Below are 24,202 nucleotides of genomic sequence, written 5' to 3'. Positions count from 1 at the left end.
TAGAATGTATTTATATTATGTATGTAAATATAGATGTATATAAAAATCTAGGTAGTATTTAAAAATCTTTACGTGTATGTAAATAACATATAATAAATAAATCCACTTTTAAAATGGCATATATAAACAACAGACTTTCTTTTAAGCATAAACATATTATCACCTATTTACTAATTGCACACTATATGCAAGACACCATGGTGTGAATGCGCAGCTATGAATTACCTCCTCTTTTCTTGTGTCATGTCCTTTCTGTACAAACCAGATAACTTTTGCTTGCAAAGATCGCGGAGTACATTCCAGCAAAGTACTGTTGTTCTCTATGCCATAGGCCAGTCGCTCTTCAGTCTTATCCAAAGCATCCCCTACAACATGAATGTTAACATCAGCCCGAGACTTTGATTTTATTGGCAAGCAATATTTAAAAAATATTTTAAATAATCTTTTAAAACTATATTTATATATATGTATATACATATATATATGCATATATATATATATATATATATACACACACACACACACATATATATGTATATGATCCCTGCAACAAAGTGAATAACTTTGATTACTTATTGCAAATTTTTATGCAAGGTCATTTAACGAAGTTATTTAGAGTTAGTTGCATAAAAAAATTTTAACATTAAAAAGGCACAGCAGGCTATAGGATGGGATAGAGGAAGTAACTGGGAGCTTGGTTCCAAAGGATGAGACAATTTGGACAGTAAGAAGGTGAGTCAGTGTTAAAATCATCATCAGTGTTAAATTTATGGGAAATCAACGGTAAGTGCTTTTCAAAGCAGGCAAAAGAAGGTGAGAACCAAATGCTCACTCAAGACATAGGACCCAATTCATGATGACAAAAGCAGAAAGCAGAAATCTAGGTGATGTGTGCTTTCTAAGCATGAGTGATATATTGACAAGGAATTGCACTTATCCAGATATTGGGCTCCTGCACTAAGAGAAGAATATGAAATTGTACTAAGGACTTTGTGAACCAAAGCTTCCTGATTATAATCTGTATCTCAGACCAGAAAGGCTCTCACTGGACTTGAACTCAAATTTGCATACAGCAAGTATACCTAATTAAAGTGGGTAATAAAAGCCATAGAATTTATTTTTTTGTTTTAACCAAGATCAAATTCAACAACTAGGCCCCAGGAGGTTTTCCCTATTCCTGTGTCCTCCTCACCTTCAAAGTTGACCCCTGTTTCCCTAAGATTAAGATCCTGCCTTTCTCTAGCCAATATTCTCAGAGGCTTATGACCTGTACAAAATCCTGAGTCACCTTGAGGTCTAGCAAACTACTACTGGACCGCAGTCTCTGAATCTGTGTGGAAGCACTGCTGGTCTCTCAGGCATGGTGTCCCTTCCCCCTGTTACTTCTTATGAAATCTGTGAAACCAGTGACACCAAGCACAGTCTGTTCACCATCCACTATCATAGCGTGAAAAACATGACACTATCGTTCTGTCTTGTTCGACTCCCTTACATTTGCCTAAAAATGAAATTTTCTCTCATCCTTTATCCATCAGACCACCCACCACAGTTCCTCAGAAATCCAATCTGTACCCACCAACCCGAGCTCTTGGCTTACCCTACTCTGGTGAAAGAATCAAAGTTTTATGCTTTATTCTATTCCAAAGCTTAGTAGGTGACTTGAGACAAGTTAGATCACTCTTGATAAATGTACCATAAATTATATAACATGGTGAAGATATTCCCAGTGTTGAGATGAAGAGTTAAGTCCTGCAAATTGCTATGACATCAGCTACCTAAAATATGCATCATTCTGTTCTAGGATTACTCTGTTTTGGGGTTTAATAGTAAAGTTTGACAGTGGTATATAAAATTTATTTATAAATTTTATAAGTAAAAAAGGTAAAAATTATATGTCAAATCCACAAAATTTTAACTTATGGAAGAAAATACTTTCAGTAACATTGTTCTTGTATATATCGATCACAAAGAAAACAAGGATCCTTTTTAAGAAGTTTGCAGTTTCTCTTCAATGTACACTCTAAGTAACCCATAGCAATTGATTTTCTATGGATTACCGACAAACTGCTGTCCAAAGCATTGCTGAGCTGCATTTCCATGCCGAATGTCTTGTCTGCGAAACCGCCTGAAAGAAAGTAAATGAATTTAGGAGACATTCAGATTTCAATTTTCCAGACTTTAAAATATAGCCAACTGCATTAAAGATTCAAGTGGTATTCTGCTACTGAAAAATTGATTGGTCATGTGAAACAAGGATAAAATCCAAGTTTCATAGTTTTCCATATCTCCATTGAATAGTATTCAATGGATAAGATCTATATAAAACTATTCTTTAAATATTCACATAAATTTGAATTCTGGATTGGGAAACAGTAATCTAAAAAGCTTCTTTTTACATTTAGTTAAAAATTTAGTTCAATAAGAATTGAAACTGGTTTGAAATGAGTATCTTTGGTGGTAAGAGATGTGTACAGACAAAGACAGTGAGATTTGAGGCATTATATTATATGTAATAATAAGGCGCATGTGAAAAGGTATCTGAATCCAAATATTTTGTTTTATTACTATCATTATCAATTAATATATACATAGTTGCCAATAAAAAGATAAAATAATAACATATTCAACTTACTCTTTTATTCAGATATAATGTGTAGAAATTATATGCCTTTATTTAATATGATGATATAGTATAGATTTTTAACATAGTGTCTTGCAAGACCTGTTGCCTATTAGAATTAGGATCACTTCTAGCATATTTTTGTATTTTATAGATTGTTTAGATATGTAACTGAAAAATAACATTCTTCAGAGAAAATGTTTTCAGAATGTCTTGTTTTAAATTTATAAGCATCTTCCTGAGGAATTAGATAATGAAAATTGTCATTATTAGTACTGAAATTTTAAAATCAAGATCTTCAGCATATTAATTCAGATTAGAAATAAAAATAGAAGTATTACATAAAGGCAGAAAATACCACTTGCTCCTCATGGCATTTCTTCAAGATTATGGGAAAGACAAACAACAAAGCAGAAGTTTTATCCTAGACGGAGATGGTGAGGTATCCAAAGTGACAATGAGATGCTTTAACATATGCAACAATAAAATTTGGAAAAGGGAGCCAGATTCAAATCCCAGTGCCACCACTGACTCTGTATGACTTTATACATATCTTTCAATTTCCTGGTTCTAAAATTGTTCTGATGCCTCAAATCAATTCGTCTCATTTGTTTTTGTTTTTGTTTTACTCTAGGTTTTCTTCACTGCCTTCAAATAATAACGGAACATTATCGGAGTTAGAGTGTTTTCTCACATATGAGTTCAGATGTGAGAACTTAGCAACTCAATACTTGAACAGCAATTGCTTAAGAATTTCCCTATATTAAAACCTAAGTTAGATGAACACTTCCAATCAATTTTTAGGATTATGACCTTTGTGTAAAACTATACTTTTTTTATTGTTGATTTGAAAACCCTACCTAAAGACCTGGGATTTACAAGTTAAGATAAAACTGCCACATGAATCATTCTATTCGGTTAAATTGAAAATAGAATTTGACAGTAAAGAGCAAAAGTAAAAGTTTTATGCTCTTGTATTAATTTATACCAACATGTATAGCTATTATACAACTGGTAGCAGCTCTAGATGAGAATTAAACTGCTTTCGTTAAATTCTCACTTCCCTGAGTATTTCTTTGGTGTTAGCAATCCAAAGTGTGATGAACAATAATGAATAACGGAGCAGGGGTAAATCAATAAAATGGGAGATAGTTTCCTTTTCAGGAACGATGTTGTGTCATGTTTATTTTAAAGTGATGTGAGAATAAAGGAAAGTAGAATCAGATAATTCTAGATAAGCGGTGTGAATAATAACTGCAAAAATTTTGTTTGAAATAATTGGAAATGTGCATTTAAAAAGAAGGATAGCACATTCTTCCAGGTTTCAGTTCATTTGTACAATCATAATATAGCTACCCTTTATTTCAGCATTTAAAAAGGAATGAAAATGCTCAGGAATTTTGGAAAGATTAAGCAAAGTTACGTTTTATTCTCAAAATTGCATATTTTTCTTACATCCTTTGCCTCTTAGAAACTTTTTAAGAGAACACTGGAAATAGACAAAATACAAAAGAAAGAGAAGAAAAAGACCTAGCTCTATAAATTATAGTGCTTTTGGAAGACTATTTTAAACAAGTGATTTGGATTGTGAATTAATATTTTTTCTTTGTTGACTCATTTTCACTATGAACAGAAAAGTACTTATTTTAATGGCCAGTTTCTAATTTCTGCTGCTAGTTAGGTCGGAAGCAAAATGATCTGCTATAAAAGCAAACTATGTTCCCTTCATGTGCTGGAACTTATCCAAAAAGTTCTCCTCCAGGGGTGAGTGATGGTTCAAAAGAATCTGACACCACTGAAAGATCTCTATTACATGTCACTGAACTGAACTAATTCATTTATGAAGCACAGCTCCTGACTCCAGCGTTTCACTCCTTCCTGTCTACAATTTTTTCCATTCATTTATCTTTTTCTAAATAACTCTTTTCGCCCACCCCTTTTAAATACTCTTATGAGATGTATCATATACCAAGAAATATTGAGCAATGGAAACTGCTCAGTGAAATTATTATCACTATTGAATGTCTAATAAAAAAACCCATTTTATTCATAAGTATTTGATGCAAGGCTTGTAAAGATTTTTATTGTTGCTAATAACAGTATAATAATTAACTTTATTATTTTTGGTAAAATTACCTTTTCACCCTCAGATTCCCCTACTTCGCTCCTATGGAACTAAAAAAATTTCTCTGAATGTTCTATGCTTTTGTACAAACAATTAATTCCCTTTAGCTAGGATCACCTTGTATCTCTATCTTCAAGACTGAGTTCAAAGGCTGGGTTATTTTGAGAATTAAATAATGTATTATGTGTATTGAGCTTAGTCCAGTACCTTGTACCTGGTAAGTCTCAGTAGTGATCTACTTACTTAGAACTCCATTCTCCACTTTACATTCTTATTTCTCATAGATTAGGGGCTGTGATTATTTCTCTATGCCTCTCACATATACTACAGTAATTGGCTTAATGGGTGAATAAGTCATTAAAAATATATTCAAATAACATGGCTATATTCTATAAAAATTATTTTCAAATATCAATAAGCATTTGTATAAAATCAATTAATTTACTCAATTCTTAACATAGTTGGTAACTTATTTAGTTCATAAATGTCCTCTCACAGCATCTTTTCATTATCTGTTTATTAGCTTATTATATCCTTACTTATTGAAACGTTAATTTATCTAAGGTCAAATTAACAAATATTTTGAATTAATGACATTTTTTTTAATGAAATTCTACTATATATGTGAACCTATAAAAATAAACTATATTAAATGATTAAATTAAATTTTGAAAATGATTTAAAGAAAAGTAACCCAAAGTGAAAGAGTAAGAATAATTGAAGTTAAAAATTGCCTTTCAACAAGGAAATTATATATAGTTTTGTTTTTGCTTTTTATTGTCTTTGGTCAATTTATTAAGGAAAACATAATTTTTTATTGTACATTTAATAAAAATATTTTCCCTTCCATTTTCCCCCAAAGAATGCACAATTTCATATGGCTTGAGTAAAGAAATGTCCTCATTTTTCAAAATACTTGTTGCACCTCAAGATCTCCTATTCAAAGAATCCTGAGATTTACCTTCTCTAATAAGTGTCAACGACCTTGCTGAACTTTAGACATTACAGTTTGGAAGTCATTAGGTGCTTTTCATTTGTGTTGAATTAAATAGCACATTTCATTAATTATACAGGTCATGCATTTGCCTAGGAGTTAAAATATTCACTTTCAAAATGAAATAAATGAAGACCAGCTGGTCAAGAGGACATGGGGCAAATGCAGGATGTATTTTAGAATTTATTTATTTATTTTCCTTTTAAGTCTTTGAATCCCTCATATGTGGTAGCCTGCCATTTCCACATTTTAAGTTTATCTAAACTGGTTTCATGTCTTGCAGCAAAAGGAGGGCGAAGCACTGATTCAAATCAGGGTGGGAAAAGAGACATCCAGCAGTACTCTCAGCTCCAGTCTCTACACAATAATTGATGGGAGCTATTTTCAGGAAAAATTCAAGTTTTCAAAGCTTTTATTCAGAATCAAATATGACTATGATTTATTTAAATAAAAACAACATGGTTATTTTCATGGAATGGGTGTAGAAAGGAAAAGATAAAAAAAAATGTTAGAGTTTTCCTAAACAGTAGAAATATTCCATCAAGGACACTCTCTCACCTTTTTGCATGTGTGCCTGTAGGGTAATATCGGGAACAGGATATGCCATCCCAGGCACAGTAAGGGTCTCTAGCCAGGCAGCAGTCAGCACAAGCACTTCCGTACATGTCACACTGATGGAATCTGACTTGGGCCACGGCAGAAGCAGATCCAATATACAGCTGTTGCTGTAGACAGCAAAGGAGAGAGAGGCCACTCGCAGAAATGGAGAGAATTCTCACTGAGCTCGTACACTTAGATTTTCACATTTAGACAAGATTACCTCTGTGAATAGTCACCGAAGTTACTGCAGTTACTCAGATAATGGAACAGTGATACTTTAATTTTTCCAAGGTAGATACTTTTATAGGCTTGGATGCATGAACAACAAAATTGCTAGAGTGACTTGACAAGTTCTTAAGCAGTTGAGTATTCTTTTGCTCATTGTCTAAGTTAAAAGAAAGATTCATCATCTAACATTAAAGGTCTTTTGAAAAGATCTATAGGAATATTCAATAAGAGTTTGAATAAGAAAATGGTCTTTTTTTACATTTTAAAAATTGCCTATAATCAACATGTAACATATTAGTTTCAGGTGTACGATGCAATGATTTGATATTTGTATACTTTGCAAAATGATCACCACAAGTCTAGTTAACATCTTTCACCATACACAGGTACAAATTATTTTTTCTTGTGGTGAAAACTTTTAACATCTACTCTCTTAACAACTTTCAAATCTATAATACAGTATTATTAGCTATAATAACCATGCTGTACATTTCATCCCCAGGACTTATTCATTTTATAACTGGAAGTTTGTACCTTTTGATCACTTTCACCCATTTTGCCCATCCCCACACCATGCCTCTGGCAACCACCAACCTGTGCCTATAAGAGTTTATTTGTACACACACACACAAACACACACACACATACACACATATGTGAAGTGCACATATAAGTGAAGTTCATATGGTAATTTTCTCTGATTTATTTCACTTAGCATAATGTCCTCAAGTCCCATCCATGTTATCACAAATGGCAGGATTTCCTTCTTTTTATCACATTTTCTTTATCTAGTTAACCATCAATGGGTACTTAGGCTTTACGTCTTGACTACTGAAAATAACACTGCAGTGAACGGGACGGGGGGAGGATATTTTTTTGAATTAGTGTTCTAATTTTCTTTGGCTAGATACCTAAAAGGGAATTACTGGAACATACGGTAGTTCTATTTTTAATTTTTCGAGGAATCTCCATACTGTTTTCCATAGTGGCTGCACCAATTTATATTCCCACCAACTGCACATTGACATATAACATTTAGAAGAGTGATATAGATATGTATATAGAATGATGCAGAATAAACTGTAAGATATGCCATTAAGTAAAAAAGGACAAGTAGCAGAACAATTAGCACTACATGTTCCCATTTTCCTAAACATAAAATGTTATTTATAAATTTGAGGAATATATGCAATGACTATTTCTGAGAAATTTACACTAGAAACTGGTACCAGCAAAATGGAAGAGAAGTTTGTGTTTCACTGCACACTCTTCTGTAATAACATCATTACTATTATTTTTGCAAAAATATTAGCAAAAAAAAAATGGCATAAAGTCTTATGATTATAGAAATAAATCTACTCTTGTTTATCTTCTAAAAATAGAAAATAAAAATCTATTACAGGTGAATTACTATATATTTTTGTCAGAATAAAAGTGTAACTTGTTCACATATAAGTATATGTACTTACGCTCTTTATCCTTTGAACTTAACTCATAGAATGCACACACATATCCACACACACACACACACACACACACACACAACTTACTCTCTTTGAAGAAATTTCCATAGAAATAATAGGAACTGGATCCTGAAAAATTTACAAAAGTTTTCTTTTTAAGAAAAAAATATAGAAAACTATATTTATGGTTATAAATCACCTGAAATCATATACGTAAGTGGTCCTATGCCAAGCAGCCTATAGCTTTCATTTTAGTAAATTGCTAGGCAAATATAATTATTAAAATATAGCTTTCTATTTAAAAACCTTTTCTAAAAGAGTGAGACAGATAACATAGATGAAAAAAGTAATAATTTGTGGATAATTTAAGCAGCTTACCATTTATTCTGGAATGTAATTTTTGTATTTGCATTTGAATATTATTCATGCTTTGGAAACTCAAATATCTTTAAATAAAATGATAAAGTCAGAGTGTTCTTTCTTCTAAAATATTTGAACCATTAAAAGTAAAACAGTTATGTATTGCTAGTAAACCATGCAATTTTTAATTGTTTTTTTAAATTTTTAATTGTTTTAACACAAGCCAAAATAAAAAAACTTTTCTGTTGTAATTATTGTTGTTAATAACCATGAACCCAAGATGCTTTGGACAAGATGAATAACCTTATTGTCTTAAAATTGCACCAGAAGAAGGGCAACCTATAGCATAACTTTGAGCTTATACATTATTCTAGGCATGGCGATTAAGACTAGAGTGTATCTAAGGAACACCGCAAACTCAGATCAGTTCTGTACGTGAAGAAACAATTGGCTGGTGGGATCCACTTTGCGGATAATCACTCTTAGAAGAATTATTTGTTGAAAGAAAAAAATTGCTCTTGTGTCATTTTTAAAAATAATTTAAACTATAGGACCCTTTATACATGCACGTGTGCATTCATTTATTCATTCAGGTGACAATGTTTCTTAAGGGTTTATATTGACAAAATACTGTGGTGGATGCTCTTAATATGAGAGCTATGGTCTTTAATGTGAAATGAAATCTTACACAGAGGTCCTATATGCAAAATAAACTGGTTGATACAGGAATGTGGTTAGATGTGGGTTTGGCTTATCGCCATTCAATACAGCCATGGTGAAAGAAACTGGTTTTTATCAATAGAAACATTTTCATATATATTCATTACATATATATACAGTCAATCTTCATCATTTGGAAATTCTGTTTGCAAATTTGCCTACTTAATAAAATTTATCTGTAACTCCAGTATCAATATTTGTGGTGTTTTGTAGTCAATCAGTGATATGTGAATGCAGAGAGTAGCTAAAAGTTTGAGTTGCCCAATGTGCATGGTCCCAGCTGAGTTTGATTCAGCTGTTTCAGCATTCATGTTGTAAACAAGAGTCCTTTTCATGGACTATTTGGTGCCACTTTTCCACATTTTTGTGCTTTTTGCTGGTGATTTTGATGTTTAAAATGGCCTGCAAGCATAGTGCCAATGTGCTGTCCAGAGTTCCTAAGATCCGAGGCTGTGACGTGACTTATGGAGAAAATATGTGTGTTCAATAAGCTTTGTTCAGGCATGAGTTATAGTGCTAATGGCTGCAAGTTCAATGTTAATCAATCAACAATATATACTAAATAATGTGTCTTTAATCAGAAACACGCATTAAACAAAGCTATATATTGATCAGTTGATAAAAATACTGTGACCAGAGACTCATTGGAACCTAACCATATACTTCTTCTAGAAGCAATGGTCAATATTTATGAATTCAGTGTTCACTATCTCTTTAAATATCATAACTCCTACAAATATTGAGACTTGACTCTGTGTGTGTGTGTGAGTGAGCTTATATACAGTTGTTTTTGTCATATCTGATATTTCCATGATCATTTTGCATTTTTTCTCCTTTTTAGTGAATTCTCTGTATAATTGATATCCTATAATAAAAAGCAATATACTTATCATACCACAATATCCCCATTATAAAACGTATTGCTATTTTTCAATTGTTTGTATTAATAGTACATTTCTACAAGATGAAACTTTGCAATAATGATTCTAGAATTCATATGTGCTTTAAGTGTGATTTTTTTAGGTTACAGTTCATTTACTAAAATTCTTCTCATGCTAGGTAACCACTGGCCTCTTCATTTAAATAGTTGTGACAATAAAATAGATGCATAAGGATTTTAATCATTCCTAACTTCAATTCATTCTGAACTCATATCTATTAGAAAAAAACTGATGCAATGTCTTTCCTATTTACAACTCACTTGCAATTATCTGTGATACACAAATGTTTATATTTTTTACTAAAAATACCTTGAATATCTGAAGTTCTTCTAAAATTACTTCTTCCATTGATTCTGTTTCTTGGTTGTAAATTGTGATTACTTTCAGCACAATTCCATTATCTGTAAGAAAGCAAAAGAAGAGATAAACTAGAAGTTTTGTCACAAACTGGTTTTCAATTAAAAACACCACACGAGAACTATGAATTCAAATAAGATTTGAAATCTAGATGAATGAAACATTTAATCATTTATGTATTATATTGCTTATGTATTCATATTTTCAAAAAAGTCAACTTTATATGCCTAGCCAAAAAATAACTCAAATAATGTGTAATTATTTTTCAAATAATTTGATTCATAAACCTAATTAAGGGTACAGAAATCAAAATCTTTGGAATTAATGAAATATAGCATAGACACCAAATTATTTTAGCTTCTGTGATGTATGACGAAAGAAAAATTTTTACCTAAAACTACTTTCCTGATAAGAAACTATACTTTTAATTTTTGAAAGCAACACGCTACAGATATCTATCTATTTATCTATCTATGTATAAGTATATACACATACACACAGGCTTTTAATAAGAAAAGTTTCAAATATATGCTATTGAGGGACTAGTATAACGAGTCCTCTTGAACTAATCATTTAGCTTCTGTAATTATCAATTTTATAAATTTATAGTCATATTTTAAAGTTCTACCTTATTTTTATAATTCCTGATATTCTGCACTTGTTATTTCCAATGAAAAATTTGATAAGATACTAATTTGCTTGTAAAAATAATTTGGTGTAGTGCTAGAAATAACTCAGAAAATAAAAAAAAGTACTTTGGAGGTAATGGTCCAAGAGTTTCTATGGTACTTAAGCAATTTTTTAGAAGTATCAAATCTTATACTTATGTTAATAAAATTTGATTAAAAAATTAACAATTACCTCTATCATACACTAAAAGGAATGCAAATTGTTATAATTTTTAAAACCAAGCACACATGATTAGTATTGTGCAATCACTACATTAAACAAAAAGAAAGATGAAACCCAAATTATTAATTTGTAACTAGTGATTTTGTAATAAGGACTCAATAGAGAGAAAGATAGATAAATATTAAAGCACATATCTGCTAAATTTTGGGGAAATACCTATCATTTGTGGAATTTTCCAATGTTGTATTCATCACACATTCACTGAATATGTTCTTTTGTGCTGAAAAGCTGTGGTTCAATATGATTACATCTTTGAGTTAAACATGGTTTACATGATAGTGTAAATATATACCTAATATTTTGAAAATTCTCTCAAATGGTTTTGGTCAAATAACAAAAAAATACTTTTAAAGATGTTCTTGGACTACTTTCTGGGACATTTAAAAATAACATACATTCTTCTATGATTAATTTTACCAAATATAATCTTGCTTATGAAACTTTTTTTTAACTTTGTTAGACATTGCTATGAATGAATTCATGGCCAGGTGATTTTAAGTCTGTCAAAGAAATCAGATGCTTTGTTAATCTTGATTCCATAGGGTAGAGCATAGTAGTAACACTAACCTCCTAAAATAAACGGATAAAATGTAGCCGGCACCAGAAATCAACTTCTGCAAATCAGATGAATGTTTCTTTACTTAAATCTTTGCTTTTTAAAAATGTTATAACTACAGCAGTCCAAGTACCAAAGTCAATATTATATACTGATTCCTGATCTGAGCATATGCAATGTCTCTTTAGAATTATATGGCTATGATTAAAGTTATATATGGTAGAATACTTGCTGTTCTAAATAGCAACTGCTGTAGCAACTACTATAATGTATATGAAAAAAGAAAGAAATGATCATTTAAAAAACTTTTTAAATGACTATAGAATTTTAAAGTACGTGACAGAATTTGCTACATATTTCTCTGGAGGCTAAAAGATTCGAAGTTCTCTTCTACAAGCTAGATCCACTAAATAGTATTAATTGTAATTATAGATTTATTTAAAAGTTTCACTTTTAACATATATATTATATTTTATTTTATTAATACAGGATATTATAGCTTTGATCTAAAAATTTATTTCCATTATGGGTAATACTTGGCCTATTTGGTACAAATGGTTGATTCTGATGGGGCCTGATAAACATTGCTGTAATTACTCGTCTAGGTGAAATGATTTTCTCAAATGTCTAAAAAAATCTTGAAATCTTACTGAGCAGCAGAAGGTAGGAATGGACCTGGAGAATGACAAGAGAACCATCCTTGCTATGGCCCCTACTTCCTCTATGGTAAGTTCTACTTGGAACGAGCATTGCTTATTAACATCAATTATTCATTCTTTCACTTACTCATTTGTTCAATCTATTAAGTATTGACCATGTATTAGGAATTATGTGTTGTAACTGCCCCAAACCCTCTTACCCATTGCGGTAAATAAGCAGTGTATAAATAAGTAATGTATCATAAGGAGATTTGTTGATAGTTTTTTTTAAATATTAATAATGTTATTGATTTTAGGGTTCAATTTAAATACCTCTGAGTGTTTCTAATCTTCTTACCTGTCCCAATAAACAAAACATCATATTGGCCATCCTCCGCTTCTACTCGATCCACTGCTATTTGTTTCAGGTTATACTTTCCGTCTGTTTTTACTAGTATCGGTTTTTTATGGGCAGGTTTTATAGGCTGGTACATAAGTGGGTGGCTTCTCACAAATCGAATAGCATCATCGGGATAGTCTTTCGTGGTTCCATACCTCCCTCCATTCACTTTGCTGGCACACTAAAATACAAGCGAATGAGATCATTTTTTTTGGTCTTAAATCTAAATGGCAAATTTATAATTAATTATGAAAAGAATTAGAAAGTGGATATGTTCAATTAATTAACTGTTCATTTAGAAACATCTAGCGAGCATATATTCTTCATTACAGAAATAAAGTCCACATTAAAAATTGCAAGTGAGCTTGAATTATTTCAAACAAGCAGCACTAGAAATATACAGAAAGCAGTGAAATTTTGGAAAAGTAAAGTATATTTAATACTGGTACAGTTTGGAGGTAATGAATAGTGTGACATCATAAATATTGTAATTGTTTTCCCTTTCCTTAAACTTAGTTTTTCACATTGTAAATTAAATTTTGAAGGTGAACAATGTATCGTTCATAGCAAAACAAGAAGCCTTGTTGCTGTGCTAAAACCTCCCTTCCCCAAATTAAGGATCTCAACAGCACAAAATTCTTGAGACTATGATAATATGATTGGTGACGGTTCCAATTGTGTCAGTGACTACAGAGTTTAGTGTTGTAACATAGAAACATTCAAATTCTATCATTATTGCTTAAGAAAAAAAATCGTTGTGTTCTACTATTATCTGTATGAACTTGTGTTATTTCTGCATGGTTTAGACACAATAAATTGAGAAAGCCAGAAATATTTGCTATAAGATGTCTCAATTCTTAAATTACTGCCTCTAAAAATAAATATTCGATAGCACCTTAGGTTACTTCTTGGAATACCTTTAACTGTGTTGAGCCGTGCTTGTTATTAAGTGCTCCCTTGTTTTACATATTTTCCTCCAGAACCAGCAGCAATTGCAATGATTATGTTGATAAAAATGTTCTACTTTAGAGTATAAATAGTTTAGTAGTTTAGTAATCAGATTCTGCAAAGAGGGCATTTTTAATCATTTGTTTTAAAAATTCAGGCCATATTTCTTAATTTGGCATAAATTTTTCACTTGAGTGTACTTTTATGATATATAATTGGAAACATTTTGTACCAGCCTGGAAGCAGTTCAGTAACCAGACACTTCCTCCAAATCTCCTTTAATACCATGTGGTTTCAAGAAGCATTTCCAGCAAAGCCACAGAAGTGGGTTTTCTCCATTTAAATTATAATTTCAATCAATACAGTGAAATAAAATATACTTTATGTCTTACTAGAAGTCATAATTTTAAGCTAGTAAGAGACAGTGATTGAAATGGTAAAGCCTTACACTTGTTAATGGAGGTAAGGTTTGTTTCCACTTTGGATTTGGGCTCTGCAAAAACGGTTTCTACTTGACTTGCAAGTACTTGTGGAATTAGTGTGGTGATGGGTGTTCACCAGCTGCTCATAAAAGAGTAGACTTTGACTTGCAAGACAAGTTAAATGTTCTCCAAGGCTCACATAGCACATACAATGATCGTACATTTTTCCAACCTAGCTGCACACAATATACATGATGCAAAATCATCATTGTCATCATCATCATCATTGTCATCATTTTTAGATACATGCAAAATCAAAAACATGAAAGTTTGAACGGTTAGTTAGGGAGAATTTTGGTAGCACCAGTTCAGAGGTAAGCAGTGGAACTTCCTATACTCTAGCGATACTTTTGTGTTGGCACTTTTCTTGTAGGAGCCAGCAAGGATGTTCAACGAGATGCTAAGTATTCTGAGGAGGCAGAGAAAAAGCTTCTTTTAGATATGCTACAGTGAGAAGTGAGGAGAAACTTAGGTTGATTCAAATATTAGAATATGAAAATGTGGTTCCAGTCTCCTGCTTGAAAATTGGCACTAATTCCTCTGAAGAGGCAGGGAGGAATATGATGCTCGTTTTATTGGATGGTTCTGTAATGATTTTTTAGTACACTTCAAAATAAAATTTTAGTTGGGGATACTTAGCCAAAATATCAATGATAATATATACTTCATAATGCTGCTAAGATGTACCCATCATAGATTCTTTTCCCTAAATAACAAGTATATGACTAGATATAAGAAGTGATTTTTCTCTATCATGTAAGTGATCAAGCATATTTTTAGGTGTAGAGTTTCTTAATTGTTTAACACAAAGTTTTGTAAAGCATCTGAAACAGTGAACAAAATATTACTAAAAGCCTTTAAAATATACCAACACTTTGTTAAATTCCTAAACTTACAGAACCAGGCCTTGGATAAGGAACTTTTCCTTCGTAGAGTGACCAGTGGTATTCGGGTCCTTCCTTGTGTGCATATGGTCCATTAAAAGCTGCCCGGATGCTAGACATATGATAGACACATATAGCATGCCCCCTAAATATATTACTGGAAAAAAAAAAAGATAATTACTATTCTGGAAATGACTAGGAAGTCAGTCAAACCCTCCAGACAACATAGATAACAAAGGTAAAGTCTCTTGGGTAAAAAAGTTGCAATCCCTTAAGCATAGGATATTCTAGAAATATTAACTATTGTAATATTTCAAGTACTGAAACTCTAAAACTTACTATTTCTTTGCCTGTTTGTTATAATAAATAGAAAATTATATTGTTCAAATAAAAAAAGTACTTAGTTGTATCACTTCACTTTATTATTGCTAAGTCTTATATTGCATTTTTATATTTTTATTAAGGAAGATATGGCTTTAATATTTAAAAAGATTTACTCCCAAGTTGAATTATTCATTTTAAAGTTTTATCTCCTTGTATGTTGTTACAAATTCAGAGCAGACAGTATTATTCTAATCACCATGCTGTTAATATTGTTACAAATTCTATTTACATTTTATTAGATTTCTCAGCATATATGATCTGAATAACAAGTTAAAGTCTCATGAAAATTTGGGGCTTTGTTCCATTCTTTACCTTGGGGTCATGTAGACGTTAAGAAGCTTGCCGTATATTCCTTCCTCCAGGTCACTGAAAACTGTGGTATAGTGGAAAGATGACTAGACTGAACTAGATTAACTTGCGGAAAATGACTTAAATTATAAAATCCAGATTGTTTACCTCCCAAACTAGCAGCAACTAAAATTATTTCCTTGATAAAAATTTCTACTTGAAGAGGATAAAGACAGTAGTTGACTAACTATGTAGCAAGTTTTATTGGGGGCACATGTAATAAGATTTTTCAAAAGGACATTTTTCAATGATGTGTTTTAAAAATCTGGCCCCTTTTCTTAATTTGGCAGCACCTGAAAGAAGTCTAACATCTCCCCAGTCCTCTTGTTGTGAGAATCAAAATAATTAATGTTTGTGAAAGTGCTTTGCAAAATGCAAAGTTCTTCATAAATATAAAAGTTCCTACACTCTGACACACCTGTAGAACAACAGTTGTTACTGTCTTAGGGCATCAATTCACACATTTTATAACACACCTTGAAGCAATTGGAAATGCCTGCCATAGTGAGAAAACCAGAAATAGACTCACAAAAGAGTGACAATAAACCTTTGATCACCATGCTATGAAAATGAACCCTTACATCAGGTAACAGCTGGGAAAACTTTTCCTCAGATTTATGTATAAATTGAACAGTCAAAATTGAAATTATGTAATAAAATGATGTCTTGTCTTTAAAATCTGGACAGATCCACTATTCTATCATTTAGGAAAGTAGCTTATAAACTGATCATACTAACCCACAGAAAACTATACTAAATATCCTATAGCTTGTATTTATCACATAAAGCCATGAAATTATCATGCCATGCATAAATTCTTTACTGGCATAGGGGAGAAGATGAAGTTAAAAACAAATTAAAGATTTTCTATAGACTGTGCTATCCACTAATCTACATTAACTACTTTTCTTTTCATCAAGGAACAATTGATAGCAACATTGTTTCCATGTTTCTCTGTTGGAAAAAAGGTCTCCTTACAATAGCAGGAGATATGTAAAAGGAGCTTTATTACTTTTTTCGAAGTGAGCATAAGAAATCACCTGCTGAAAAATTAAACAAAAGCTTCATGGAGAAACCCTAAGCAAATAAGTTATACATGGTTATAAAACCAGTGCAATGCAAAAGACGAACTAAGTTATATCATTTAATCCTTGTGAAGAGAATTGAGGCATATTCTATATTTTTCACTTCAGTCATCTCACCTCCACTCTGCCTTATTTGGAAAAACACACAAGAAATATTTTATATTCTAAACATATTCTAATAATATTTTTTATTCCTGTATCAATACACATAAAATTATATTTGATTCATTTTTCCAGTACTCTCCAATACATACAAAATATAAAAACATAAGAAAGAAAAACAATAGATTATAAGCCTTAAACATGAGCAGCTTATTTAAACATGGAAAGCAAATCACAAACATGTGTTCACTATGAATCCACAAAGCAGTAGGACAACCAGAATCAAGGGTGAGTGAACTGTTTTGTGATTAAAGAACAAGGAATATTTCTTGAAGATGACAATTGACAAATACTGAAGAACTAATGTAAATCAGTGTTAGAAAAGAAAGTCATTAGAAGCAACAGAAGTAGATAAATAAATCACAGTGATGGGAACTAATAAAGTAGACACTAGGATTCTGTCAGGGTGTTACCTTGTCAAAAACAGAGCATTAGAGAACTTAGAAGAAAAACTTCCAAAGCTGAGTGGATAACAATTGATAGAGAGTCTTGAGGGCCTGACTTGGAAAATTTTATAGGCTGATTAAAAGATGTATAGTATTTGTTTTCCTTGCCTTTGGAGTCAGATTCACAAATAAGTCAGACAGAAAGGACAAAAACCATATGATTTCACCCATATGTAAAATGTTTTTTTAAAAAGAAACAAATGAACTAATAAAACGAAGCAAAAACAAACTCACAGATGCAGATAACACATTGGTGGTTACCAGAGGGGAAGAGGAGTAAGAGAAAGTGAAATGGGAAAACGGGGCATGGTAACAGATAGAAATTAGACTTTTGGCGGTGAGCACACTATAATGTAAACGGATATTAATTTATTATGTTGTACACCTGAAACATATTAATAATGACGCCTTGATAAAAAGATTATTCCAGACTCTATAGCATGGAACTGATATCTTATAAACTATATGAGAAAAAAAATCATTCTGTTGTAGATGAGAGAGAGAAGAAATTAGGAGAGTGAGCATAGCAGGATGCTGGGATACTTCTAACAAAAACAAATAAGGGTCTAGATTCAGATCAAGGTTTTAAAAATGAAAGAACAGTATTCACTTCGGCAGCAATCTACTAAAATTGGAATGATACAGAGACGCTTAGCATGGCCCCTGTGCAAGGATGACATGAAAATCCCTGAGGCATTCCATATTTTGCACTAACACAGTGTGCACGATTTTAATCTGCAGTCAATGGTCTGCTTTGCCATAAATATCTTACATTTTTCTTCACTGGTATAGCAGTCCCGCTTATCTGAGGTTTCACTTTCCATGGTTTCAGTTACCCATGGTTATCTACGGTCCAAAAACATTAAATGGAAAATTCTAGAAATAAGCAATTCATAAGTTTTTAGAAAAGGAAAAAGCAACTGCAAACACGGGCTAACAAAGAGAAATTGGTGACTTATAAAATACGGAAAATGAGAATGACAATAGGTCAATAGTCTTTCCAAGTTAGACATACAGAGAAGGAGTGAGGCATATTTTGTTTCATAATGTTTTTATTGATCATGTACATTTCTCACCTCGTAGTGTTAAAGAGTCCAAATATCACTGGATTCTTACGATCTCTAGTATGCAGCAAAAAGATATCCTCTGAAAAATTGAAGACCATTACATTAGTTAGCACTTTCAGTCCTCTTTGCACATAAAGAAAATATATTGTCATAAAATAGTTTAGAACTCATTATAGATTTTAAGATATAAATTTTCACATACAGTCATACAACCATGCCCCAATCACAACAGTGAAATACTTGGCTGTTCAGGGTGGCTTTGAGCTGAGCCTCAAGAAAGGACCAAGAGGTGCTTTAAGCTAATGAAAAGGGTCTATTTTTGTCCCTGTAACTCCTTTGCCCCACCACGTGGACCTGGCCAAAATGAAAAGAACAAAAACTTGCTCTAAGTTAGACAAAAATCAAACATTGCAGAAAACAAGTTTTTCTATATGTGCTATGGAAAGTGAGGGTTATAGAGAAAATACATATATAAAAAATACATCACAAAGAGTAAAGTATAATTCTCCCAATATTTACCTAATTCATCAAAATATGTATCAATTCCGTTCAATCCTGGTACTGAGCAAACCAGTCGTGCTTTTAGGAAAGTGCTCCACTTATTTACTAGTATTCTCTGCCCTCCCACATCATTCTGTAAAAAATAAAAAGCAGTTAAGTGGGTACCTAAAGAACTTTTGCCAATAACAGGCTTTGTAGTATTAAACTTGCAGATTTTTTACTTAATGTGGAAAATTTAGCATAATCCTCAAATAATAACATAGATACAATTCCCCATACAATTTTTTTAGGTTTGCACATTCTACCTGGGTAGTGTACTTTCACACTGGTCCATTAAATATACTTTCCAGGCATTAGACAGTGTTAATACAGGGGTCTCTCATAAATAAAGTAGTAGCTTTTATGATATAGTAACCTCTTCTATTTTATTGCTATATAATCTGCTTATCTCATAAATATGGAAGCATCCGTTCTTTTTTTCTTTTAGAAAAAAAGCTTCAATACACACACACGACATACATATAATATATATTTGCACACACATACACACAATATATACACATACATATATACAGTGACATGTACAAATCTCTTGTTAAATATCTAATTAACTTTATACTTGAAATATTCTGTCACTATATATTGCTACTTCAGTTGGTTTCGAAAGTTCCCAAATAATCTATCTGAATACCCAACAAATTATAGATGTTTTTTCTACAGAATCAATCAATTGAATTGTTGAAACATACTTACATAAATGACTTAGAATGTGGACTAAAGAAACTAAAAAGGTTTTGGTTAAATTAATTTTTTTAAATGGAGCTCAAACTTCTGTGGAGGTAAGAAGTACAGCTTCATTATAGACTATTTCTTCTTAGTATGGCTTTGAAAATGTCGAAAATCATACAACATGCAAAGCTCTTTCAAGAGAAAACTTTCACTAGATATGAAGTATAAAGATTAGGAAGCCTACTAAATAGTAGATAAAAATCTTAAATTAGAAACCTACTAAAACATTTACAAAGGCCTTACCATAAATTGTGAGGTAAGCAAGCTTAATGAGGAGGAAAATGCATTCCTTACCAAGCAAAGCCGCCCTACTCTGGTGTAGATTGCATGGGCATTGTTTTCTGCCTCCAGAGCTTTCTCAGTAAAAAAGAAATACACTTTGTTGTCATCTTGGTCTTCATTGTCAGGAATCATATATGAACCTACAAATTTTGGTTCTGTAGAGGTAAAAAAATTAGAAAAAAGGTAAAACAGTTATTAAAACAAAATGGTGTTATTTTAATAAGTTATATATCACATAAAAGCTTCAGTTTAATTTTCATTATTTATACAAAAATAAAATATTTTCCTTGAAATTTTATATTAAATATTAAAAATCATTCCTATTAAAATAGCAAAACAATCAGTTAATCTAAAATTATACTAACTGATAAAACAACTTATTAGATGAAAGTGTTTTTCACTTTTCACGTATTTGCCTTGTTTTCTCCATTTAAAACCTAAATGATTTCTAAACATTGCTATAAATGTAATTTGGTCTTATAACAAAACCAATTAATTTTGATATGAAATGATATACACATACCATATATAACATTTTAATTCATAAATATTGCTAATTTTACAAGTCCTAAAATTTGTAAATCCTAAAATTTGTAAAAACTATAAACTTTATTTGTAGTTATTATCATCAAAATATAATTGTATGAGTTCTACAATTATATTCAGTTCTCATTTACATACTTGCTGCTTCTCGACCCCACCTTTCAACAGGCGCTCATCATCGTGCTCAGTGCGAATGTGGGCCAGGCGTCCCATGCTCCGGAAGAGGGCAGCATCTCTGCCCCAGTAGTCACTGTACAGTCCGGCAAACAATTCACTACCTACATGGAAAAATCAGTTAAAAGTAAGTTAGTGCTCCTTTCTGGATCTGAAGACAATGCATAAACCACAATTACATTAAACACATCTAGGTTTATTATGAATACGATCTTACGAAATTAATTCTATTGTTAAGGTCATGCATGGTAGAGTCTGACTGCCAGTTTCATCTTGACTCTGCCACTTACCAGCTGTATAAAGTTAGGCAAACTGTTTAACAGCTCAGTTTCCTCATTTATAAATAGAAATAGTGACTCAAAAGGGTTAGGAGTAAAAAAAAGAGTAGCTGGCACATACTAAGATCTATATGAGTATTTGATAAATATTCTGATTTGATCTTATTTTATTAAACTTCTTTTAACCTTCATATCATCAGGTTATTATTATTATTATTTATTATTGGTATATATGTGTCATCTAACTCAAATCGTTTTTACAACAAGAAATTGCTTCCATTAACGTGATTTTAGTGTGGGACTATGAAGTCTGATGGGTAAGTTTGTGGCTTTAGAAAAGCTATACAACTTATAATTTAATCATGCAGCCAACAGAATGAATGAAGTTAGCTGTGACATATAGTGGAGGTCACAGATCTAAAATCATAGCAAAGAACACACAAATACATGCAGTGTCTCAAGACATTACAATGTGTCTTTGGAGCCATCCAGAAAGAAAGACATTAAAATAGCTTATGAGGAGAGAAAGAAAAAGTTAACAATTAGAAAAATAACATAAGGATATAACTGGACTCCAGGAAAAATAGCACCTCTCAGGTTAGGGACCTGGAGTTCTCTTCTGTCAGAGACAAAAAAAGGTAATCAGTGTACCAATCAGTGGTGCCAGAAGGATTGTCCTGAGCTTACTCAGCCAGTCCAGGCAAAACCTACAACCAAGAAGCAAATGATAGCAGCACATCGCTGGAAATAGCAACCTCAATTTGGGGTGGTAAAATTCTTTGCTTTGTGAATGTCATATACTCCTAGTCAGTTGTAAAAAGACAGAGATGATGACTACACTAAACTCAAAATATTAATGCTTTTCTGTTTAATTTGGAATATGTACGTATACATACACATGGTATTTAAAGTGCTTTAAAGTTTAGGAAAATTCAAATTAACCGTATTTCCAGTTTAATATATTTTAACTATATACTCAATTAAAGGTACAGATATATAAAAAAAGACCAAGTATATAAATAGAATTTGAGAAAACTTGAGTGTCATATTTGTAAATTTTAGTGATTAGATTAAAAAATGTTGCAATATTTATGAAGATTTTTTCCTAAGGTGAGGCCTTTAAAACTTTTAAAAACTTGAATAGATTAAATATGTTCATATGGTTTAATATATGAGAAAGTAACCAGTTATAAATAGGACATTTTGTAAGGAAGTTAATTTTCAACTTGAATTAAGTGATTTAATTTTTAAAAAATGAAAATGTTTGCTCTTGTTATACCAGATATAAAAATAGAATGAGACATGAATCGAATTCAAAAGTTTAAGAAAAATAAGTTTTTAGAAATGTTATTATAATAAGCTATTTTTTAATACCAAAAGACAAAAAATTGTAAATTGTTTTTTCAGTTCTCAAAATTTACTATGGATACTTAAAAACTACATAGGATACAAATAAGTAAAATACAAGTTTCCCACAAAAGGAATTTACCTTAAAACTATACATATTATATAAGAGAGAAGAAAGGGGGAGAGGAAGGAAGAAGGGAAGGGGAGACAGAAACAAATGTGAGAGAAATTAACAACTAGTGAATCAATGTAAATTTGAAAAATTTGAAGATTATAAGTTTTAAAAAAGAGCTGTATTTGTCGAGTTCATCTAATATATTCAACATATGCTAACTGAGAAGAATGATAAGGAAAATGAAAGAACTGGAAAACAAAGAAGCTTTACACCTGGACTTAAAATATAACTTGGTAGAGAAAGTTATACGAGACTCTTATTTAAACACGTTCGTTAGTAATAGAAAGGGAAAAAGGCAACATAATTTATATCAAAGTCAACTAGTGGTAATTGTTAATGGAAGCAATTTCTTGTTACAACTAGAAATTTTAATGGAGAATATGTATTTTGAGAGAAAATACATTCAGTGGTTAGGGATGTGAACCATATGTTGGATTCTGTACTTCTTGAATATGGATAAAAGTCGTGCTGAATTCATTATAAGGCCTTGGGGATCATCATCTCTGTGGCATAAATGAACAAGGTGACCATAAAAGAATTAATTGACTATTGAACCATCAGAGTGAGGATTATTCTGAGATATTTTTGTTTTTAATTAATATACTTGATTCTATTTCCCATCTAAAACATAAAGGTCATTTTGTAGAACTGTTCTAAACATGATTTATTTTTCTAATATGGACTAGGCCAAATATTTAATACGTAATGAGAAGAAAATACAGGTTTCTTAAAAATCACAACGGTGTTCTATTTCATAAGTTGTTAATATTTGACTTAATTTCCTAAAATATTTCTAGAACTTTGAAATCTGAAAATGTTATTATTATTGGAAACTAATCTTTATATTAGTTCATATCAATTTTATTACACTTATCCCAATTTGGAACGTTGTTTCAAAGTTCTACTTGTTTTAATCAATATTATAAACTTAGCAAATAAGTACCCCCCGAAGCCACTAGATGGCAACCCTATGATATCAAATAATACTATATTCAGGGCAGGTTATCTGCACAAAGGAAAAAAAAGATGATATGTTACCAATTTTACTCAATTTCTCTTTTCTACACAGATAAAAGAAAACAGTTTGTAAATAATTCAAATAACACAATATGAAATGTATAATTTAAACTTTAAAGACGCTAAACAGGTGCTCGAATCTATACACTATATAAACTGAATTGAATATGTTTCTGTTGGAAATGTTAGATTTTCCTCAGAAGGTATATTCTCCTTTTGTATCTTATTATCAGTGTGAAGAACAAAATAAATTAGTATTAGTAATAGATAATAATTATGTTTAGTAAAACACCTTCCTAAGAAAAAATCAACATTTTAATGAAAAATAATAAATTAGAATAAGCACAAATGTTACCTGATAATAATTTAATGAGAA

At 31.4% G+C, this 24,202-nt stretch overlaps 1 protein-coding gene and 1 non-coding gene across 2 annotated transcripts in view; one reads left to right on the top strand and one right to left on the bottom strand.

Moving 5' to 3' along the window:
• The window catches only part of SEMA3E (semaphorin 3E), a 100,949-nt gene that overhangs the window by 16,636 nt on the left and 60,111 nt on the right, over positions 1–24,202 (bottom strand). Inside the window, exons 5-15 of the mRNA XM_039849198.1 lie at positions 20,994–21,113; positions 20,305–20,447; positions 19,240–19,354; positions 18,730–18,799; positions 15,241–15,385; positions 12,873–13,095; positions 10,361–10,452; positions 8,118–8,159; positions 6,298–6,464; positions 2,058–2,125; positions 226–365 (exon numbers count right to left, since the gene is read on the bottom strand). Of these exons, the coding sequence (XP_039705132.1) occupies positions 226–365; positions 2,058–2,125; positions 6,298–6,464; positions 8,118–8,159; positions 10,361–10,452; positions 12,873–13,095; positions 15,241–15,385; positions 18,730–18,799; positions 19,240–19,354; positions 20,305–20,447; positions 20,994–21,113 (1,325 nt within the window). The remainder of the gene's footprint in view (positions 1–225; positions 366–2,057; positions 2,126–6,297; positions 6,465–8,117; positions 8,160–10,360; positions 10,453–12,872; positions 13,096–15,240; positions 15,386–18,729; positions 18,800–19,239; positions 19,355–20,304; positions 20,448–20,993; positions 21,114–24,202) is intronic.
• Positions 18,259–18,361, top strand: LOC120592068 (U6 spliceosomal RNA). Its single transcript, XR_005650037.1, has one exon. It is a non-coding gene; the product is annotated as a U6 spliceosomal RNA (small nuclear RNA).

This window comes from Pteropus medius, unplaced genomic scaffold (genome assembly GCF_902729225.1).
Source record: "Pteropus medius unplaced genomic scaffold, Ma_sr-lr_union100, whole genome shotgun sequence".
Classification (NCBI taxonomy): Eukaryota; Metazoa; Chordata; class Mammalia; order Chiroptera; family Pteropodidae; genus Pteropus; species Pteropus medius.
Note: the sequence above shows the minus strand (reverse complement) of the source record. Positions and strands in the feature narration are given on the sequence as shown.